This window comes from Esox lucius, chromosome 2 (assembly GCF_011004845.1).
Source record: "Esox lucius isolate fEsoLuc1 chromosome 2, fEsoLuc1.pri, whole genome shotgun sequence".
In the NCBI taxonomy this organism is placed as follows: Eukaryota; Metazoa; Chordata; class Actinopteri; order Esociformes; family Esocidae; genus Esox; species Esox lucius.
In genome coordinates, this window is record NC_047570.1 from 6280575 (window position 1) to 6300934 (window position 20360).

The 20360-nt window shown below is 39.9% G+C and overlaps 1 protein-coding gene across 1 annotated transcript; it reads right to left on the reverse strand.

The window, feature by feature from the left end:
* Nucleotides 1-16: 16 nt before the first annotated feature.
* Nucleotides 17-12840, reverse strand: zgc:110699 (uncharacterized protein LOC325371 homolog). Its single transcript, XM_010882204.3, has 7 exons — nt 12695-12840; nt 12292-12372; nt 11372-11428; nt 11201-11274; nt 7852-7996; nt 1288-1381; nt 17-609 (listed from the first exon to the last, which is right to left on the reverse strand). The coding sequence occupies exons 2-7, from the start codon at nt 12368-12370 to the stop codon at nt 420-422; spliced, it is 639 nt and encodes a 212-aa protein (XP_010880506.1). The 5' UTR covers nt 12371-12372; nt 12695-12840; the 3' UTR covers nt 17-419.
* Between the last annotated feature and the right edge of the window lie 7520 nt (nt 12841-20360).

Here is a 20360-nt window from a genome sequence, read left to right on the forward strand (position 1 = left end):
ACACCCTTAAGATACCAAAATATCCTACCATAGGCCAAATAACATTTCTGTTTGCACTCAAAGATGTTTCTCTAACAATGGAATCACCCATATTTCATAGACAAAGATAACTGTCGGTAGAGTGCAATTTCCCATCAGTTTTCTGCTGCTTTCAACCATTCATGTTATTATGTGCCCCATAAAAGCTTTGTGAATGCCAATGCATTACCAAATGCACTGTATGTATACTATATACATAAACAAGTTTGTGAAATGCGGTCCATTATGTCCGAAACCATTAAGTCAGGGTTCCTCTACAACTTCAACTTCTTGTCAAGGATTTGCCTCTCTGTCAACTTCCGTATAACGCAGATGTAGAAAGAAACAGCAACGAGTAGCTCTTCAGTCAGTAGTCATGGAGACAGACTGAACAACCTTGGTCACCACTGCATGGTCTTGCTCCGGGTGAGCTTGCGGCTCAGTGCATGCCTCATCTGCAGCATGCGCGAGCGTCTGTCCATGGCCAGTAGGTGACGCTGGTACTCCAGACGCACCTCCCGTATCAACTTCTCAACTGCAACCTCCACGGCCAACGAGCTCTCTGCCACAGACAACTCAAAGAAGCTGCACCTGATCACACAAAAGAGGATAAAGATAAGTTGTCTGTCTCCTTTACCCACTGAATCATTTTAAAATATTAATGGCAGACCTATGGAGCATGACAAATGGTCAAACCGTCTCTTTTCTATTAGAAAACAAAAATGAAGCATTTGGTGATCAATAACTTATTCCCACGCACTAGATACTGCTATTGTATCAAAGTAGGGAATCTGACTGCTGGTTACTTACTCCTTTCACAATAATATTTTGGACGGAAGCTGCAGTGCTTAGTATGAAATGTCACTGTGGTAGCCCAATATCTATAATTGATCTGACTATTTTTAAGCAATAAATAATGTGGGATGATTGTGCAATCATCAGTTAGTGTTTTAAAGCTGTTATTCTATTGTTTTCATCCAAAGTCAGCCTTCAACAACAGGTCAAAGAAAAGCAATGTTTTTACAGCATAGACTATTCATGGATAATTATGTTTTCAGTCACTTCTGTTGGCAAACAAATCTTAATGCATCTTTAAACATTAGTATGGTGTAGTGATCCAGGTCCAGTAAGAAAAGAACAGACTAACAGTACAAGCACAAAATATCTAAATGTATGCTAGCTCTGGATATGAGCACCTGAACATTTTTAAATGTAGAATGGAAACTTGCTGATGGGACCAGAGAAGTGAATGAATCAACATGTCGTCACCTCAGATCACTAGCAAGGGCCTGCCCTTCTTCTGTCCGCACCACCCGTCCATTCTCCATGTCACATTTGTTGGCAACTATTACAGTAGGTATGCCTGATGAAAGAGAATAAAATGGAGTTTAGAAAACCAGAGGGAAACAAAGCAAACCGCTGCAATACCCAAAGCACATGATGACCTTTTTTAAGATGGTCTATCTAACAAGGAATTTGAGGCTATGCACTTTGTCGTAAAAGTGACAACTGAGAAAAAACAACCACCCCATGAAGATCAACATTACAAGAAGCAGACACTGTTCTATTTCATAACCCTTGCCTGGTTTATGCCCTGTATGTCCTGATGTGAAATCAGGACTTAAGGCTTTTGTTACAGCAAAAGCTTTAAAACCAGGCTTAACACAGTGTTAAAAAAAGAAAAAAAAACTGGTCCCCTCTTGAGTGATTTAATGGAGTCATTCAGATATACAGAGCCAGCTTTTTGCTTGTCTCAAAGTGACTTGATGGTGTTGAGTTAATTTCCTGAAATTTGACACATTTTGTCATGGGACAGGTAGACATTTTTAAACACATTTCAGCCAGTTTCCTCAGGGATTTAGCAAATTAAGAATTCCAGGATTTCAAGTCAATAATGACATACCATTTCAACTATTACTTTGAATATATACAGATGCTAAACTGCACTTTTCTACTTGGCATCGACACTCACCTAAAGGATTATTAGGAACACCTGTTCAATTTCTCATTGATGCAATTATCTAATCAACCAATCACATGGCAGTTGCTTCAATGCATTTAGGGGTGTGGTCCTGGTCATGACAATCTCCTGAACTCCAAACTGACATTTCAGAATGGGAAAGAAAGGTGATTAAAGCAATTTTGAGCATGGCATGGTTGTTGGTGCCAGACGGGCCGGTCTGAGTATTTCACAATCTGCTCAGTTACTGGGATTTTCACGCACAACTATTTCTAGGGTTTACAAAGAATGGTGTGAAAAGGGAAAAACATCCAGTATGCGGCAGTCCTGTGGGCGAAAATGCCTTGTTGATGCTAGAGGTCAGAGGAGAATGGGCCGACTGATTCAAGCTGATAGAAGAGCAACTTTGACTGAAATAACCACTCAGCAAAGCATTTGTGAAGCCACAACACGCTCAATCTTGAGGCGGATGGGCTACAACAGCAGAAAACCCCACCGGGTACCACTCATCTCCACTACAAATAGGAAAAAGAGGCTGCAATTTGCACGAGCTCACCAAAATTGGACACCAAAGACTGGAAGAATGTTGCCTGGTCTGATGAGTCTCGATTTCTGTTGAGACATTCAGATGGTAGAATCAGAATTTGGCATAAACAGAATGAGAACATGGATCCATCATGCCTTGTTACCACTGTGCAGGCTGGTGGTGGTGGTGTAATTGTGTGGGGGATATTTTCTTGGCACACTTTAGGCCCCTTAGTGCCAATTGGGCATCGTTTAAATGCCACGGCCTACCTGAGCATTGTTTCTGACCATGTCCATCCCTTTATGACCACCATGTACCCATCCTCTGATGGCTACTTCCAGCAGGATAATGCACCATGTCACTAAGCTCGAATCATTTCAAATTGGTTTCTTGAACATGACAATGAGTTCACTGTACTGAAATGACCCCCACAGTCACCAGATCTCAACCCAATAGAGCATCTTTGGGATGTGGTAGAACGGGAGCTTCATGCCCTGGATGTGCATCCCACAAATCTCCATCAACTGCAAGATGCTATTCTATCAATATGGGCCAACATTTCTAAAGAATGCTTTCAGCACCTTGTTGAATCAATGCCACGTAGAATTAAGGCAGTTCTGAAGGCGAAAGGGGGTCAAACATAGTATTAGTATGGTGTTCCTAATAATCCTTTAGGTGAGTGTATATTGTTCCTTTTCATACTTCAGTGTTGTTGTTTTTTTAGCTTCTACAAACTTTGAGTGTTTTATAAATTTTCTTACAACCCTGTTTCCAAAAAACAGTTTCATTATGCGCCAAATGTTTTCAATTGCAGGCAGGCCAGTTTAGCACCCGGAATCTTTTACATAGAAGCCATGCTGTCGTGGTACGTACAGAATGTGGTTTGGCATTGTCTTGCTGAAATAAGCAAGGCCTTCCCTGAAAAAGACGTCTGTATGGCAGCATATGTTGCTCCAAAAACTGTTTATATTGTTCAGAATATTATAACCCATACCATGTGCACTAATGCACCCCCCCCCTAATCACAGATGTGTGCTGATAACAAGCAAGGAAGGTCCCTCTCCTTTTTACTCCAGAGGATGCAGCATCCATGATTCCCAAAAATAATTAAACATTTTGATTTGCCAGACTATAGGACAGTTTTCCACTTCACCTCAGTCCATCTTAAATGAGCTTGGGCCCAGAGAAGGTGCTGGTGTTTCTGGATGTTGTTTGTCTATGGTTTCTTCTTTGCATAGTAGAGTGTTAACTTGTATTTGTGGATGCTGCAACGTACAATGTTCACAGACAATGGTTTTCAGAAGTGTCCCTTAGCTCATGCAGTGATGTCCACTACAAAAGTGTGTCTGTTTTTAATGCAGTGCCGCCTGAGTGCCCGTAGATCACGGCCATTCAATATTGGTTTTCGTCCTGGTCCCTTTCATACAGAGATTTCTCTGGATTCTCTGAATCTTTTCATGATTTTGTGTACCGTAGATGATGAGAACCCAAACTCTTTGCAATTTTACATTGAGAAATGTTATTCTTAAATTGTTGCACTATTTGTCCATGCAGTATTTCATAGAGTGGTGACCCCATCTCATCCTCACTTCTGACAGACCCATCCTTTCTGGAATTATCTTTAAATATCTAATCATGTTACTGACCCGTTGCCAGTTGACCTAATTAGTTGTGATATTCCTCCAGGTTTAGTTTTTTAGCATTACACCACTTTTCCAGCCTTTGGTTGTCTCTGTCCCAACTTTTTTTAAACATGTTGCTGGCATCAAATACCAAGTGGGCATATATTTACCAAGAAACAATAAAATGTCTCAGTTTCAACATTTGATATGTTGTCTTTGTAGTATTTTCTATTGAATATAGGGTTGAAATGTTTTGCAGATCTTTGTATTGTTTCTGTATTTACATTTTACGCAGAATCCCAACTTTTTGGGAAACAGGGTTGTATAATGAAGCCCTCAGCATGACCATAGAGTCTTTCCAAACCACAAAATTAACTTTTTCCTCAATTCTCAATTTCATGATTATCAATTTGCAATGAACAGATCCACAGGAAGTTGAGGGGTGTTAAACATCAAGATGTGCTGACGGCCCAAGACGTTCTGCTTATTATCAAACTGCTTGCTTAAACAGGAAGTATTCTCTGGCACAGGGGCTGAAGGATAGGGCATTCTGTGGCCAACAACTATGATTGAGCAGGAAGAACGAAATCAATGGGGATCCCAGGAGATCAGGGCTCCTGGAAGTGTGCTTGGTCGATATTGCGTCACAAGTACCTTAAGCTTAGATAGCTGGCTAGACTAACTTATAATCTTAAATTGTTAGATGACATTATCAATTGTTGATCTGAAAAAAAAATATGATTTAGGTTTAAATCTGAAAGAACAACAGTAAAAATTGTGATTTAGGTGCCAGAGTTTCATCTAAGCTTCATACACCAGCTCACATATGCCCCAGTATTGGTGCCTGGAACCTAGGCTCAGCCAGCTGTGCCCTTCCTCTCTGTCTCCACTGTTTCTTACTGTTATGTCAATAAAGACACACATGTATACACTGCATGCATAATTATTAGGCAAGTGAGTATTCTGATCGTATGATTATTTCTATGCACATTTTCCAACTCCAAACCATATAAACTTGAATGCTCATTGGATTTAATCATTTTCAGGTGATATGTATTTGTGTAATGAGGGAGGGTGTGGAAACAGTGAATAACACCTAATATCAAGGTGCGCATAATTGTTAGGCAGCTTCATGACCTCAGGTAAAATGGGCCAAAAAAGAGATTTAACTGACACTGAAAAGTCATAAATTGTAAAATTCCTTTCAGACGGTTGCAACACTCTTGAAATAGCTCAACTATTGAGGCGTGAACACCGGACACTCAAAGTTTTGTTGTGAATAGTCAACTGGGGTGCAAAAACGCATGGAGAGGAAAATATGCAAATTTACTGCAAAAGACTTGAGAATAATTAAACATGAAGCTAGCAGGAACACATTATCCTCCAGTGCCATCATATTCCAGAACTGCAACCTACCTGGAGTGTCCAGAAGTACAAGGTGTCAAGTGCTCAGAGACATGGCCAAGGTCAAGAAGGCTGAAACAAGACCACCACTGAATAGAATTTGAAATGTACTGTGTAGATTAGGCAAAGAACCACCTGAAGACAGATTTTTCAAAGGTTTTATGGACAGATGAAATGACTCTTAAAGGACCAGATGAATGGGCCCGTGGCTGGATCACTAATGGACACGGCACCACTTCAGTCAGGCGCCAGCCAGGTGGAGGTGGGGTACTGTTGTGGGCTGCTATCATTAAGGATGAGGTAGTTGGACCTTTTTGGGTTGAAGATGATATTTTGGATTGACTGAGAGCATTGTGTTTGTTTGGCAATAAAATAAATCTTGAGGAATACGATTTGCCTGATAATTGTGTATGCAGTGTACAGTCCCAGTCAAAAGGTAGGACATACTCTTGAATGTTTGGCCTTGTTACAGACACACAAGGTGACACACAGATGAAAATGGCAATTTTCATCTGTGAGTTTCCCAAACCTGTGGCTTTTTAAATTGCAATTATTGTCTGTTTATAAATAGTAAATGAGTTTGTTAGCTCTCAAGTGGATGCACTGAGCAAGCTAGATACTGAGCCATGGGGAGCAGAAAATAACTGTCAAAAGACCTGCGTAACAAGGTAATTAGGTCAGTACTGTTCAATCACTTATAAACAAGTGGAACATTCTGTGCTCTCTTGATACCAAGCCACGGACAGGTAGACCAAGAAAGATTTCAGACAAAACTTCTAGAAGAATTGTTCGGGATACAAAGAAAAACCCACAGGTAACCTAAGGAGAAATACAGGCTGCTCAGGAAAAAGATGGTGTGGTTGTTTCAAGGAGCACAATACGACAACACTTGCATGGTCGAATTGCCAGAAAGAAGCCTTTAATGTGCAAATGCCACAAAAAAGCCTGGTTACAATATGCCCGACAACACCTTGACATGCCTCACAGCTTTTCTTGCATACTAATTCGGAGCGACAAAATCAAAATACTGTAGCGCTTTATGGTCACAACCACAAGCACTATGTTTGGAGAAGGGTCAGCAAGGCCTATAGTGAACAGAACACCATACCCCACTGTGAAGCATGGTGGTGGCTCACTGATGTTTTGGGGGTGTGTGAGCTCTAAAGGCACAAGAATCTTGTTAAAAAAGATAGTAGGATGAATGCAGCATGTTATCAGAAAATACTGGCAGAAAATGTGCATTATTTTGCACAAAAGCTGCACACGGGACGCTCTTGGACTTTCCAGAATGACAATGACCCTAAGCACAAAGCCACGTTGACCCTCCAGTGGTTACAGTAGAAAAAGGTGACGGTTCTGGAGTGGCCATCACAGTCTCCTGACCTTAAAATCATTGAGACACTCTGGGGAGATCTCAAACGTGCGGTTCATGCAAGACGACCAAAGACTTTGCATGACCTGGAGGCATTATGGCCAAAGCGAATAGGCAGCTATACCACCTGCAAGAATTCAGAGCCTCATAGACAACTATTACAAAAGACTACACGCTGTCATTGATGCTAAAGGGGGCAATACACAGTATTAAGAACTAAGTGTATGCAGACTATTGAACAGGCGTAAGTAGATGTTTTTCTTTGTTACCATGTTTTGTTTTATGATTATGCCATTCTGTTATGACCTATAGTTAAATGTGAATCCCATAAGAAATAAAAGACGTGTTTTGCCTGCTCACTCATATTTTCTTTACAAATGGTACATATATTACCAATTCTCCAAGGGTATGCAAACTTTGGAGCACAACTGTAAATGCCTGATTGAGGATGCTGCAGATGTCCTTCTGGCAGATTCTCCCATCTCTTCAGAGAAACTCTATAGCACTGTTAGAGTAGAAAATGGGTTCTAATCAATTGAATTTGCCACAGGTGGACTCCAATCCGTGTTTTTGCTTCATCATTATCGGGTATTGTGTATAGATTGATTAGAAATATATATAAATAATGAAATGAAAATAAATGTGATTTAGAAACACTTTTCACCTGGTGATTTGTAAATAACTAGTAAGTTTATTTCATTCTTTTGGTCACTGTCTAGTGTCAATGAGGCCTGGAGCTTGCACTGCCAATACATAAAAAAATTATATAATTTAAAAACTGAGTACTGTGCAGTAGAAAGACAGACTGACTAGACCAAAGCACTGTAGACTCTGTATGATTAATTTGGGGTCTAGGCCACCTTTTTGAATTTGTTGACTTTAACGAGCCTTCGCCCTCGACTTGAGTTGATTGGCCTTTCCTGGTTTGAGGTCAGAATAGCTGTCTCACCCAGAGTCTGCTTGACATGATCAATAAGCCTCTTCAACCGTGAGACGGATTCAAAGCTGCTCCGGTCTGTGATGGAATACATAATAAGGAAACCGTTGCCCCATTTAATGGAAGTCTCAACAGTTGCTGCAGAACAAACAGACTCCTACAGGAAAAGAGAGAGAAATGTGAGGATCATGAAGGTGGGGTTTTATTTAAGTCAACAAAGCTGGGAATCAGTAGTTGAAACTATTACTACAAGCTTGTTCATACTGCCCCTACAATATACACTGGGACAATTGACTTTGCATTGACTTGCGTACAAGGAGCTAACAATTTTACAGTTAATAATTAGAGTGCTTCGTTTGAGTAAACTATAAATTTGCCTTACTATCCCTGAAAGCTAAGTGGTGGAGAAAAGTAACCACTCTGAAATTAAGAGTTATGGATGCAAAGAAAGATCATCCATGATTTCAAAGATAGAGATTCAACCACATTTTGAAGCTGGAGAGTATTCAGTGTACTTGTTTACAAACATTGGCGTTAGAAAATAGGATTTTGGGTTCTGACTGAATACAACAGTTCATGAGGTATTTATAAGTTATTTTCTTTAAGAATTAATAAATAAATATAATTATAATTTATATAGATCCAACAATTGATGTAGCAATGCCATATTTAATCTGCACAATTGAAGTATTCTCTCAAAAGTTGTCTGTTTATATTATAGTTGTCCGATTACAGAAAATCACATTGTATGATTTTTAAGTAATTAATTTGCATTTTATTGCATGACATAAGTATTTCCCAGCCTTGTGCGGGTTCTGCAGGCTACATCTTGGTCTCAGTGCTCCACTGAAACATTTCTGGACTTCAGGGTAAAACACCAGTGTTTGGCACCAGTGGAAATTAGGCATTACATATACATTAAGCAGTTACATTTACAGTATCTGACAAGTCTAAATACAACAACTGGCCACAGCAAAGACCCAGCAGACAACCCCAGACTGGATGGTGACTTTAGGACCCAGCAGACAACCCCATTCTGGCTGGCGACTTTAGGACCCAGCAGACAACTCCATTCTGGCTGGTGACTTTAGGACCCAACACACAACTCCATTCAGGCTGGTGACTTTAGGACCCAACACACAACTCCATTCAGGGTGGTGACTTTAGGACCCAACAGAAAACCCCATTCAGGCTGGTGACTTTAGGACCCAACACACAACTCATTCAGACTGGTGACTTTAGGACCCAACACACAACTCATTCAGACTGGTGACTTTAGGACCCAACACACAACTCCATTCAGACTGGTGACTTTAGGACCCAACACTAAAACCCCAGTCTGGCTGGCGACTTTAGGACCCAACAGACAACCCCAGTCTGGCTGGCGACTTTAGCACCCAGCAGACAACTCCATTCTGGCTGGTGACTTTAGGACCCAACACACAACTCCATTCAGGCTGGTGACTTTAGGACCCAACACACAACTCCAGTCTGGCTGGCGACTTTAGGACCCAACAGACAACCCCAGTCTGGCTGGCGACTTTAGCACCCAGCAGACAACCCCATTCTGGCTGGTGACTTTAGGACTCAGCAGACAACCCCAGTCTGGCTGGTGACTTTAGGACCCAGTAAACAAACCAAGTCTAGCTGGTGACTTTAGAAACCAGTAGACAAACCAAGTCTGGCTGGTGAGTATGTACCAAGCGTGCCGCACAAGCCCTGAAAAGTGAAGCCAAAATTTCTATAATTTCTATAATTTCACACGGACATAATGAGTTGTTCTGCAGTACATTGTGCTAACCGATCTGGCATTTCCAATCGATCTTTGAATTTTTTTCGGTAAATTAAATGTATAAGCTATTTAATTAGTAAATAAATGTAATGGGCTAGCTAACGTTAGCTAAAAGACAACAAGCCTCGTTAATAGCCATGTTAATAGCTAGCAGGTGATCGTTAGCTAGAAGTTACCAATTATTTTTGTATTAGGCCTATTCTAAATTAAGGTTAAACATGATGTAAGTTAGGCTATAACATATTGTCCAGGTTTAACAAGCAAAGGTTGTACTGTACTTGGACTTGCGATTGATTACGGTATGCGCATTCTGCGAGGGAGAGTGAGGGCGGGGCACAGGGGTGGGGCCGTTGATTTTGCAGCTTTATGGCTTTACTTCCTGCTCGCTACTGCGCATAACTACTGCGCAGAACTGGTCCCAAGATCGCTATCTGCGCAGACGCAAGTCCAAGATGTCAGCGCCGTATCGGGACACAGGCGGCTTCAGTTTTCACCAATGGAAAAGAGCGAAAAGAGCGTCGTCCAGTTTTTTTTACAGTCTATGGTATGTACAGAGAAAAAGTGAATAAAGCTGTAGCCAAGCAGATGAGTCTTGGAGGTTCAATAACAAGCATTACCAAAACCTCCTTGATACAAGGAGATGAGGGTGCTATACAGAGGTTTATCCACTGAATAAGACTAACTTGTTATTGCTTCAATTTAGCTCTCATTTCCACCTGTTATTCAACTAAAGCCTCAGATTTATAGTTAGGCGTTACATACGCTTAAAGGACTCTTGGATCCAGCTTCGTGGTTACATAAGCTGCTAAGTCTATATACACATGTCACCCACTTAACATTCAGGTTTAAGTAATGCTAAACTATTTCATTTCTGTTTAAACAGATTTTGTGAATTTGACCCGTGCCTTGTACTGATTTTAGTTTGAATTAAAAATAAATAGTTATATAAAAAAACAATTTAGTTTTTGGCTTCTTTATTTTTACAACCTTTCCTGCCCCTGAAATCCAATCAGTTTAAAAAACTGGGCCCTCTGGCTCTCTTTTTTTGGATGTACACATACCATAACATAGACTTTTGAGTTTCCATGGCTGCATTTTGACCTTTTCACAGCTAAAATATTTTTAACTGATTGCCCCAAAGACCAATTAGTGGGAAAAAATAAGAATTAGGCTGCCAGTGTAAAAACTATCTTTAGACAGAGATTTTGTGATAAGATGTCTGTTTGTTTTTAAAACTACAGGCAGTCATAGATAGCTTATCCACTCAAATGGCCTAGAGTGTTCTTTTCATTGTCACATTAGATGTTTATGGTGCTCAGTGACATTATATTTGATCAATGTCAACATTGTTGATATAATATCCAAGCTACGTTAAGCAGTTGAAATGAATGGTATGGTCTATGGTATGGGGGTCTGGTTGTTGTCTGATCCCTGAGAGTTATCTTCCCATCTTGGCTTAAAAGTAGTTTGAGGGATAAAAAAAAAGATCCCGCAAACAGTCAAATACAGTCTGAATTCAGAGGTACATTTTGGACAAAAAGCAAGATGGCCTTTGTCTTTGGATAGTACCTTGTTTGCTGTGTCCAGTATCTCCAAATCAATGGGTTCCTTGTCCACAGTTTTTCGACACCTGTATGTTACTTCTGAATGAAAGCACAACAGACAGAATGCAGTCAGCCTAATATTGTCAAGTGAAAACGTATATAAGGAACAGTAAAATCAGATGTAATACGTCTTTACCCTTTTTATGGTCATACTCTCCTATGAACCGCTTGGTGATGAATCTAACACACAAGGCTGCAGTTAAAACAAAGCAGACCATAAGCACTCAGGTCTCAGAAATAACATTTGAAATATTTCGCAGCACAGACCACCCCATATATCCATAGGCTACTGATTATAAATAACACCATAGTAAATCTCCAAGCTGGTTTTCGGGGAATACATAAATTACTCCATGTAAATCTTTGACAGCTGAATTTGTATATGTTCTGTTATGTTAGGGTACTGACCAGCCACTAGGGGCAGTTTGGAGCACATTTACAGGCTGTTTAGAAGGGTGTTATTGGGATGGGGGACAGAAACATCCCCTACTTCTCTCCAATGTTCTCTCTCAACTTTGAATCCATGGATAGGCGATTTTCTTTTCTAACCTTAAACCAAACCTTAATCAGTACTGTAATGAGTAACGTTAACCATAAAACAACCTTAACCCCTAACTTTGACCCTAAACTTAACACCAGTACTGTGACACATAGATATAATTCATAACTTATCATACACTCTTTCAAATGTGTAAGATGTTTTAGGTTCTAGTACTATTCATAACATGATACGTTTCTGCATAATTCATAACATCTAATGTTCAGTAGCGCATTGTAAATTATCCTAAAGTAAAGTAACATATCATTTCAAATATAATTTCAACTGTCACAGATATAGGCATACCAAGTTGACGATCCTCCTGAGACCAAGTAGAAATATCATACTAAATTAGCACAGTAAGCTAATTTTGAATATGTATTACTGAAGAAGTATTACTGATAACACGTTTTTGTTTTGGGGATTAGGCACACTTTGACTTTTCCGTTCTAGTTGAGCCATACAATATCTTACTTAATGAAAGCCTTCTTGTTCCATTGAAAAATTATTTCCAATACCTGTCTTCCCACAGTTCTCTCGTCCCAGAATCACCAACTTGGCGCGTGACATTTTTCTTGATGGTCCAGAATCGGTCATGGCTTGGATGAGAAAAGTAAAAGTAAATAAATCGCAATATGCAATGAACATTTTATCATTGGTTCTAGCCAAAAAGTAAAAGCAACATTTATAATATCTGGCATACACCAAGCCCAATGACACAATTTTCAAAAGTGAGGTTGACAAGCGTACCAGCCTAATTATACAAATAACTAAATATATTGTTCTAACTAGGTTTTCCTTAGCTTGAAAAAATACAGCATTTCTGAAAACACCTAAGTCTTGTGTAACAATGTCACACAAATTATGCAACTCATGATGCAAATGTAGCGGGTGCATGGCATATTCTTTATCATCACTCACTTCGCTATGCAGAGTCCTTATTCTTCAGTTTGGGAGACAAAACGATCCTCTCTTGTTTAGGTTTTCTGTACACAGTCCAGTCCACCCGTCGCCTTTAGTTTCCCTTTCAAAGTAAAATAATGTCTTCCTTTTTTAGTCGCGCCCCTTCCAACAAGTCCCATTAAATTGATTTGATGTATTGCTTTTGACAGCCAAGCGTGCAGTGCGATAGAAACAGCTTATGGTATTTGCACAAGAAAATTGCAAAAAAATGCCGAAGGCACTTCAAACAGTTTTTGTAATTAACCTCGACTGTTTATTTTTTATTTTTTGTATAGTTCTGCATCTCTCTGATCAGATTTAAACTAAACAGAAGAATAGTGAATTGCAGGCCAAAATGTTCCTCCAACTTCAAATCTATTAGATTTGCTCACGCCCTGCAGTCTTGTAGACTATTTCCCGTGTTTGTACAGTGCAATATCTCAACAATGTGCCACACTGCAAATGCAAATATAACGTTAATTCCACAGAAGTGGTGTAAATCGTATTCCCACCTCCAAAAAAAAGATAAATGTAAACAATTAGGACATTAAATTATTACATAATTAGGCTATATGTTCCAAATCCAAGACAATAACAAACACTTTTTAATGTATTGTACAGTCATTGTTTTTACAACCTAACCCTGAATTCTGAGGTATAAATTCACTTCAGCTTAATCTGGATCGAAAACTTTCTAATTTGTTTTGTTCAATAAAACCAATATGCTGTCCCACCTCTGATTTCGTTACTGAAACACATTTAGGAGAATTCATGTTTTTTTTTTGGGTTTTTCCACCCTCAGTTTTCTTCAATCAGCTAGCATTAACCATGCTAAATATAAAATATAAATCAAAAGTAATTGATACCATGATAATGTGCTTTATGTCATCTGTGAGCTTGACACCACTTAGCATGAACCAAGTGTTCTACAGATAAGGGGAGGACAAGCACACATTTTTGTTTAGAATATTGAACAATATTGAATATTCAACCCCTCATGAACAGCAGGAGGGCTCCAAGAACCCAAACTTATGACATCTATTAAGCCAAAGTGTGTTATAATGTACTGTAGTCTATTGTGATATACTCTACTGCAGCCTTTGTCAAATTGTCTGTGCCAGGGGGCCACAAACTATTACATTTGTTCTATTTGGATTGCAAAAAAAAAAACATTGCTTTCCTATACACTAATAATACACTGAATTGCATCAAGCAATTTCATTCTCTATTTTAGGACACATTGACTGAAATACACTGCTCAAAAATGAAAAAATTACCTCCACGTAAAAATGACCTCCTCTGGCCCGACTTCCTTTAGTGAGACCTGCGCTCACAGCCCAACACCGTGCAGCTCAATTGGCAATCGCCAGAGAACACCAGAATTGGCAAGCCTGCCATTGGTGCCTGCTAATTCTTCACAGATGAGAGCAGGTTCACACTGAACACATGACAGAGGTGAAAGAGTCTAGCAACGCCATGGTGAACATTATGCTGCCTGCAAAATCATCCAGCATGACTGGTTGGGCGGTGGGTCAATTATGGTCAGTGGAGGCATATCCTTGGAGGGTTGCACAAACCTCCACGTGCTAACCAATGGTACCCTGACTGATGTTAGGTTCCGGGATAAAATCCATTATGTAGGTGCAGTGGGTTGTGGGTTCCTCCTGGTGCAGGACCTGAATCCAATTGAGAACCCCTGGGCCATTAAGCATCGGTGCATCCAACAGCACTAAGTAGCAACACAGTCTGTCCAGGAGCTCATTGATGCCCTGATCCAGGTCTAGGAGGAGATCCCACAGGACACCATCCGCCATCTCATCAGGAGCATGCCCAGACTTTGTCGGGAGTGCATACAGGCACGTGGGGGCCAGACACACTACTGAGTCACATCATGAGTTGCCATGATGAAATGCATGCAAACTGGAACAGCCTGTGATTTAAATTGTTTACTTTGATTTTCTGAGTTTGAATCCAGCCCTGAATCATTTGGGGATTTAGGTTTCCATTGACTGTTGTTACGTAATTTTGTTCTCAACGAATAACACAAAGTACAGCAAAGATTTTGATCTTTAATATATTTTGTTCATCGAGTCCCGATGTGTGATTTAAGTGTTCCCTTGATTTTTTTTAGCAGTGTATTATGCGCCATAATCCCCATAAAACATAGCAGCATAACAGGACATGAATGCATATCAATTTCAAATAAGGTCTGTGTTTTGTCTAGGCTTACTCCAACTCAGCATTTTGAATCTCGTCAGAACACTGTGATATTTTTCAACATACTTTCATCAATTCATTATACAAAAAAATTGTTGGCTAAATCATAGACTGTATAAATAATGGACGACGCCCTTTCGCTCTTTTCCATTGGTGAAAAATGAAGCCACCAGTGTCCTGATACGGCGCTGACATCTTGGACTTGCGTCTGCGCAGATAGCGATCTTGGGACCAGTTCTGCGCAGTAGTTATGCGCAGTAGCGAGAAGGAAGTAAAGCCGTAAAGCCGCGAAATCAACGGCCCCACCCCTGTGCCCCGCCCTCACTCTCCCTCGCAGAATGCGCATACCGTAATCAATCGCAAGTCCAAGTACAGTACAACCTTTGCTTGTTAAACCTAGACGATATGTTATAGCCTAACTTACATCATGTTTAACCTTAATTTAGAATAGGCCTAATACAAAAATAATTGGTAAATTCTAGCTAACGATCACCTGCTAGCTATTAACATGGCTATTAACGAGGCTTGTTGTCTTTTAGCTAACGTTAGCTAGCCCATTACATTTATTTACTAATTAAATAGCTTATAAATTTAACTTACCGAAAAAAATTCAAAGATCGATTGGAAATGCCAGATCGGTTAGCACAATGTACTGCAGAACAACCCATTATGTCCGTGTGAAATTATATCAATTATAGAAATTTAGAGATTAAATGTAAAGTTCCAATCTCCTCAGTCCTCCGAAGATTCAGTGGCTCCTCGGGTCAGATAGCTGTCAATCACAGCTGTGAATCACGACGTCACACCACCGTTTTTAGAGCATTAAATAACTAACTAAAAACAAACTTATTTTAAAAACAAACTCTTGAATTTACATTAGCGTGATACAAACTACAGTAAATGACAGAAACCAGCTTCGGAAAAAATATATTTGAAGGGTAATTTAATTGTTTAGTTGGTCTCGCATCCCATTGAATAACATGGGGAGGGCGGGGTTTATGACCTATACTGGGACCACTCACCAGGGGCGATCGAGACGTTTTGGCTTCACTTTTCAGGGCTTGTGCGGCACGCTTGGGCTAAATACACTCACCTAAAGGATTATTAGGAACACCATACTAATACTGTGTTTGACAACAAGGTGCTGTAAGCATTCTTTACAAATGTTGGCCCATATTGATAGGATAGCATCTTGCAGTTGATGGAGATTTGTGGGATGCACATCCAGGGCACGAAGCTCCCGTTCCACCACATCCCAAAGATGCTCTATTGGGTTGAGATCTGGTGACTGTGGGGGCCATTTCAGTACAGTGAACTCATTGTCATGTTCAAGAAACCAATTTGAAATTATTCGAGCTTTGTGACATGGTGCATTATCCTGCTGGAAATAGCCATCAGAGGATGGGTACATGGTGGTCATAAAGGGATGGACATGGTCAGAAACAATGCTCAGGTAAACGATGCCCAGTTGGCACTAAGGGGCCTAAAGTGTGCCAAGAAAACATCCCCCACACCATTGCACCACCACCACCAGCCTGCATAGTGGTAACAAGGCATAATGGATCCATGTTCTTATTCTGTTTACGCCAAATTCTGACTCTACCATCTGAATGTCTCAACAGATATCCAGACTCATCAGACCAGGCAACATTCTTCCAGTCTTCAACTGTCCAATTTTGGTGAGCTCGTGCAAATTGTAGCCTCTTTTTCCTATTTGTAGTGGAGATGAGTGGTACCCGGTGGGGTCTTCTGCTGTTGTAGCCCATCCCCCTCAAGGTTGTGCGTGTTGTGGCTTCACAAATGCTTTGCTACATACCTCGGTTGTAACGAGTGGTTATTTCAGTCAAAGTTGCTCTTCTATCAGCTTGAATCAGTCGGCCCATTCTCCTCTGAACTCTAGCATCAACAAGGCATTTTCGCCCACAGGACTGCCGCATACTGGATGTTTTTTCCTATTTCACACCATTCTTTGTAAACCCTAGAAATGGTTGTGCGTGAAAATCCCAGTAACTGAGCAGATTGTGAAATACTCAGACCGGCCCGTCTGGCACCAACAACCATTCCACGCTCAAAATTGCTTAAATCACCTTTCTTTCCCATTCTGACATTCAGTTTGGAGTTCAGGAGATTGTCTTGACCAGGACCACACCCCTAAATGCATTGAAGCAACTGCCATGTGATTGGTTGATTAGATAATTGCATTAATGAGAAATTTAACAGGTGTTCCTAATAATCCTTTAGGTGAGTGTATATGCAAAGGTATTGATAAAAGTCAGCTTTTCCTAGAGATACTGCATTTACAGTTAACAACATTCTGACGAGTTTGGTGGAAACCTACAAGAAATATAGACCTTATTTGAGGTAGATCAAAACACCCCATACAATCACTTTTCCCTAGGATTTTAGGGGGGTTAAAAAACATCAACTAATTCAGCGAATCAGGTCTATTGGGTAAAAATAAATATATAGAAATGTGTAAAAGTAGTGAAACCCAATTGATATGTAACTATAGAACTAAATCCTTTCAAAGTGACACCCATCCATAACAAAACGTATTGGGAAGTTCATGAAAATGTCAGAGAAGATCTTCAAATAATAATTTATTGTTAAAAAGAAGATATGCATTGCTTTGAATTGTGATTTTGCCACAGTCCCTTTTAATATTCACGTCAAAGCTTTTGAGTGTCAAAAAAGGAAACAAATGGTCTTAATAGTTAATTTCTCAAAGAATTCAAAAGCTAGATTAAAATTCTAAGGAGTAAATGGAAAACAGACTGTATGTGGCAACTGCTAAATAGCAGATATTGCTATTTAGCCCAACATTACTTTGCTATAATCTTTACTCATTGGGTCTGGCTCTTTGGACCAATGTGCTAATATAAATATTGGTCTTGGTCCATTATATTTGGTTTAAAAATGACTGTTTAAGCAATGCAATTTGATGTAGAAGAGACTCTGCTCTCTGACCACGCAGTTGATTACTTTTGAAATTCTGTAAGCCAATTCAGAACAAAAGCATTTGAAGTATTGAGTAGGATTTTTTTTTATTCAGAACATAAAAATCTGCTTTCCTAAATGTATTAAGACAGATACGTCCAAATTAAGCACTTCTGATAAGTATTTGGTCGCATATCCTTAGCAATATGTGCATGAAGAAAGAAACACAATGAACCTACCAGATGCTACATGTATTTTCTGTTGATGCTTTGACAGGCCTGTATAGCAGTCATCTTTTACTGTTTGTTTTGACACATGTTCCATTGGATGTTCTATCTGGACATTAACTTGAACAGTCAAAAAGGTTAATCTTTTAGTCCTGATGAATTCCCTACTGGCAATAGCCATGTCTGAGGTATTTTTTCCTGTATAAAAAAAACTACTCAAAAAGGTTGGAAGCATTAGAAAACAAAAGGTTTCTGTTCATTTCTGAATTATGATGCTTCTGTCAGCAATTACATCATCAATGAAGACAAGTGTGCCAGCTATAGTGGCAGCCATTCACATCCATGCCATTACACCATAAACCTTTTGTTTGTAATCCTTTCTACTTGCTAGCACTCAGGTACATGTTCATATCCGTCTCATCTGTCTAAAATACTATTTTCCCACAATATCTCTGCAGGCTCAAACATGGCTTTCCTGTTTTAGAAGCTAACTTGAGGTTTAAACTGCCATATATCCAATGTAGTTTTACTAGTGAAATCTTCTACAGATGGTATTGGCTGATACAATTCCTACCTACCATCTAGAATGTTCCTGATTTTTCAGACAGTTTTCTTCATAATGTTAAGCATTCTTGGGTTATCCAATGTAGGGGTCTTTCTTTGCCTACCAGGGAATTGGGGATTTTTGAGCTCCCAAGGGCTTTCCATCTTTGGAAATCAAGCCTAGAATCAAGACTAGACATCGACATTTCTCTTACACCTGTGATGAAAAATGTACTTTTGCCATTTTTAGATTTGATAGTTAGCAGAAGGCTTTATCAAAAGTGACTTACATTTAATGCAATCAACTAAAGATAGCTAGGTGGGACAACCAAGCAACTCAGCACTGGCAAGAACACCTAACTGATAGCTATCAGCAAAAGTCAGTGCTAGACAAAGCAAACAATAGAAATTTCTATCATTACTTCACCAAGGCAATTGTGGGGATTGAGCCGTGGAATTACAGGTGCTGGTCATAAAATGTGTATATCATCTAAAAGTTGATTTATTCCAGTAATTCCATTCAAAAAGTGAAACTTGTATATTATATTACTTCATTACACACAGACTGATATATTTCAAATGTTTCTTTTAATTGTGATGATTTAATTGTGAAGAAAATTTGAATATTACTTAAGACCAATACAAAATAAGTATTTTTTGAAATGTTGGCCAACTGAAAAGTATGAACATGAAAAGTATGAGCATGTACATCACTCAATACTTAGTTGGGGCTCCTTTTGCCTGAATTACTGCAGCAATGAGGCGTGGCATGGAGTCGATCAGTCTGTGGCACTGCTCAGGTGTTATGAGAGCTCTGATAGTGGCCTTCAGCTCTTCTGCATTGTTGGGTCTGGTGTATCGCATCTTCCTCTTCACAATACCCCATAGATTCTCTATAAGGTTAAGGTCAGGCGAGTTTGCTGGTTGGATGCATGGTCCTTAAACCAGGTACTGGTAGCTTTGGCACTGTGTGCAGGTGCCAAGTCCTGTTGGAAAATGAAATCTGCATCTCCATAAAGTTGGTCAGCAGCAGGAAGCATGAAGTGCTCTAAAACTTCCTGGTAGACGGCTGCGTTGACCTTGGACCTCAGAAAAAACACAGTGGACCAATACCAGCAGATGACAAGGCACCCCAAATCATCACTGGCTGTCGAAACTATACACTGGACTTCAAGCAATGTGGATTATGTGCCTCTCCTCTCTTCCTCCAGTCACTGGGACCTTGATTTCCAAAGGAAATGCTAAATTTACTTTCATCAGAGAACATACCTCAGCAGCAGTCCAGTCCTTTTTGTCTTTAGCCCAGGCGAGATGCTTCTGACGCTGTGTCTTGTTCAAGAGTGGCTTGACACAAGGAACGTGACAGCTGAAACCCATGTCTTGCATACGTCTGTGCGTGGTGGTTCTTGAAGCACTGACTCCAGCTGCAGTCCACTCTTTGTGAATCTCCCCCACATTTTTGAATGGGTTTTGTTTCACAATCCTCTCCAGGGTGCGGTTATCCCTATTGCTTGGACACTTTTTTCTACCACATTTTTTCCTTCCCTTCGCCTCTCTATTAATGTGCTTGGACACAGAGCTCTGTGAACAGCCAGCCTCTTTAGCTATTACTTTTTGTGTCTTGCCCTCCTTGTGCAAGGTGTCAATGGTCATCTTTTGGACAGCTGTCAAGTCAGCAGTCTTCCCCATGATTGTGTTGCCTACAGAACTAGACTGAGAGA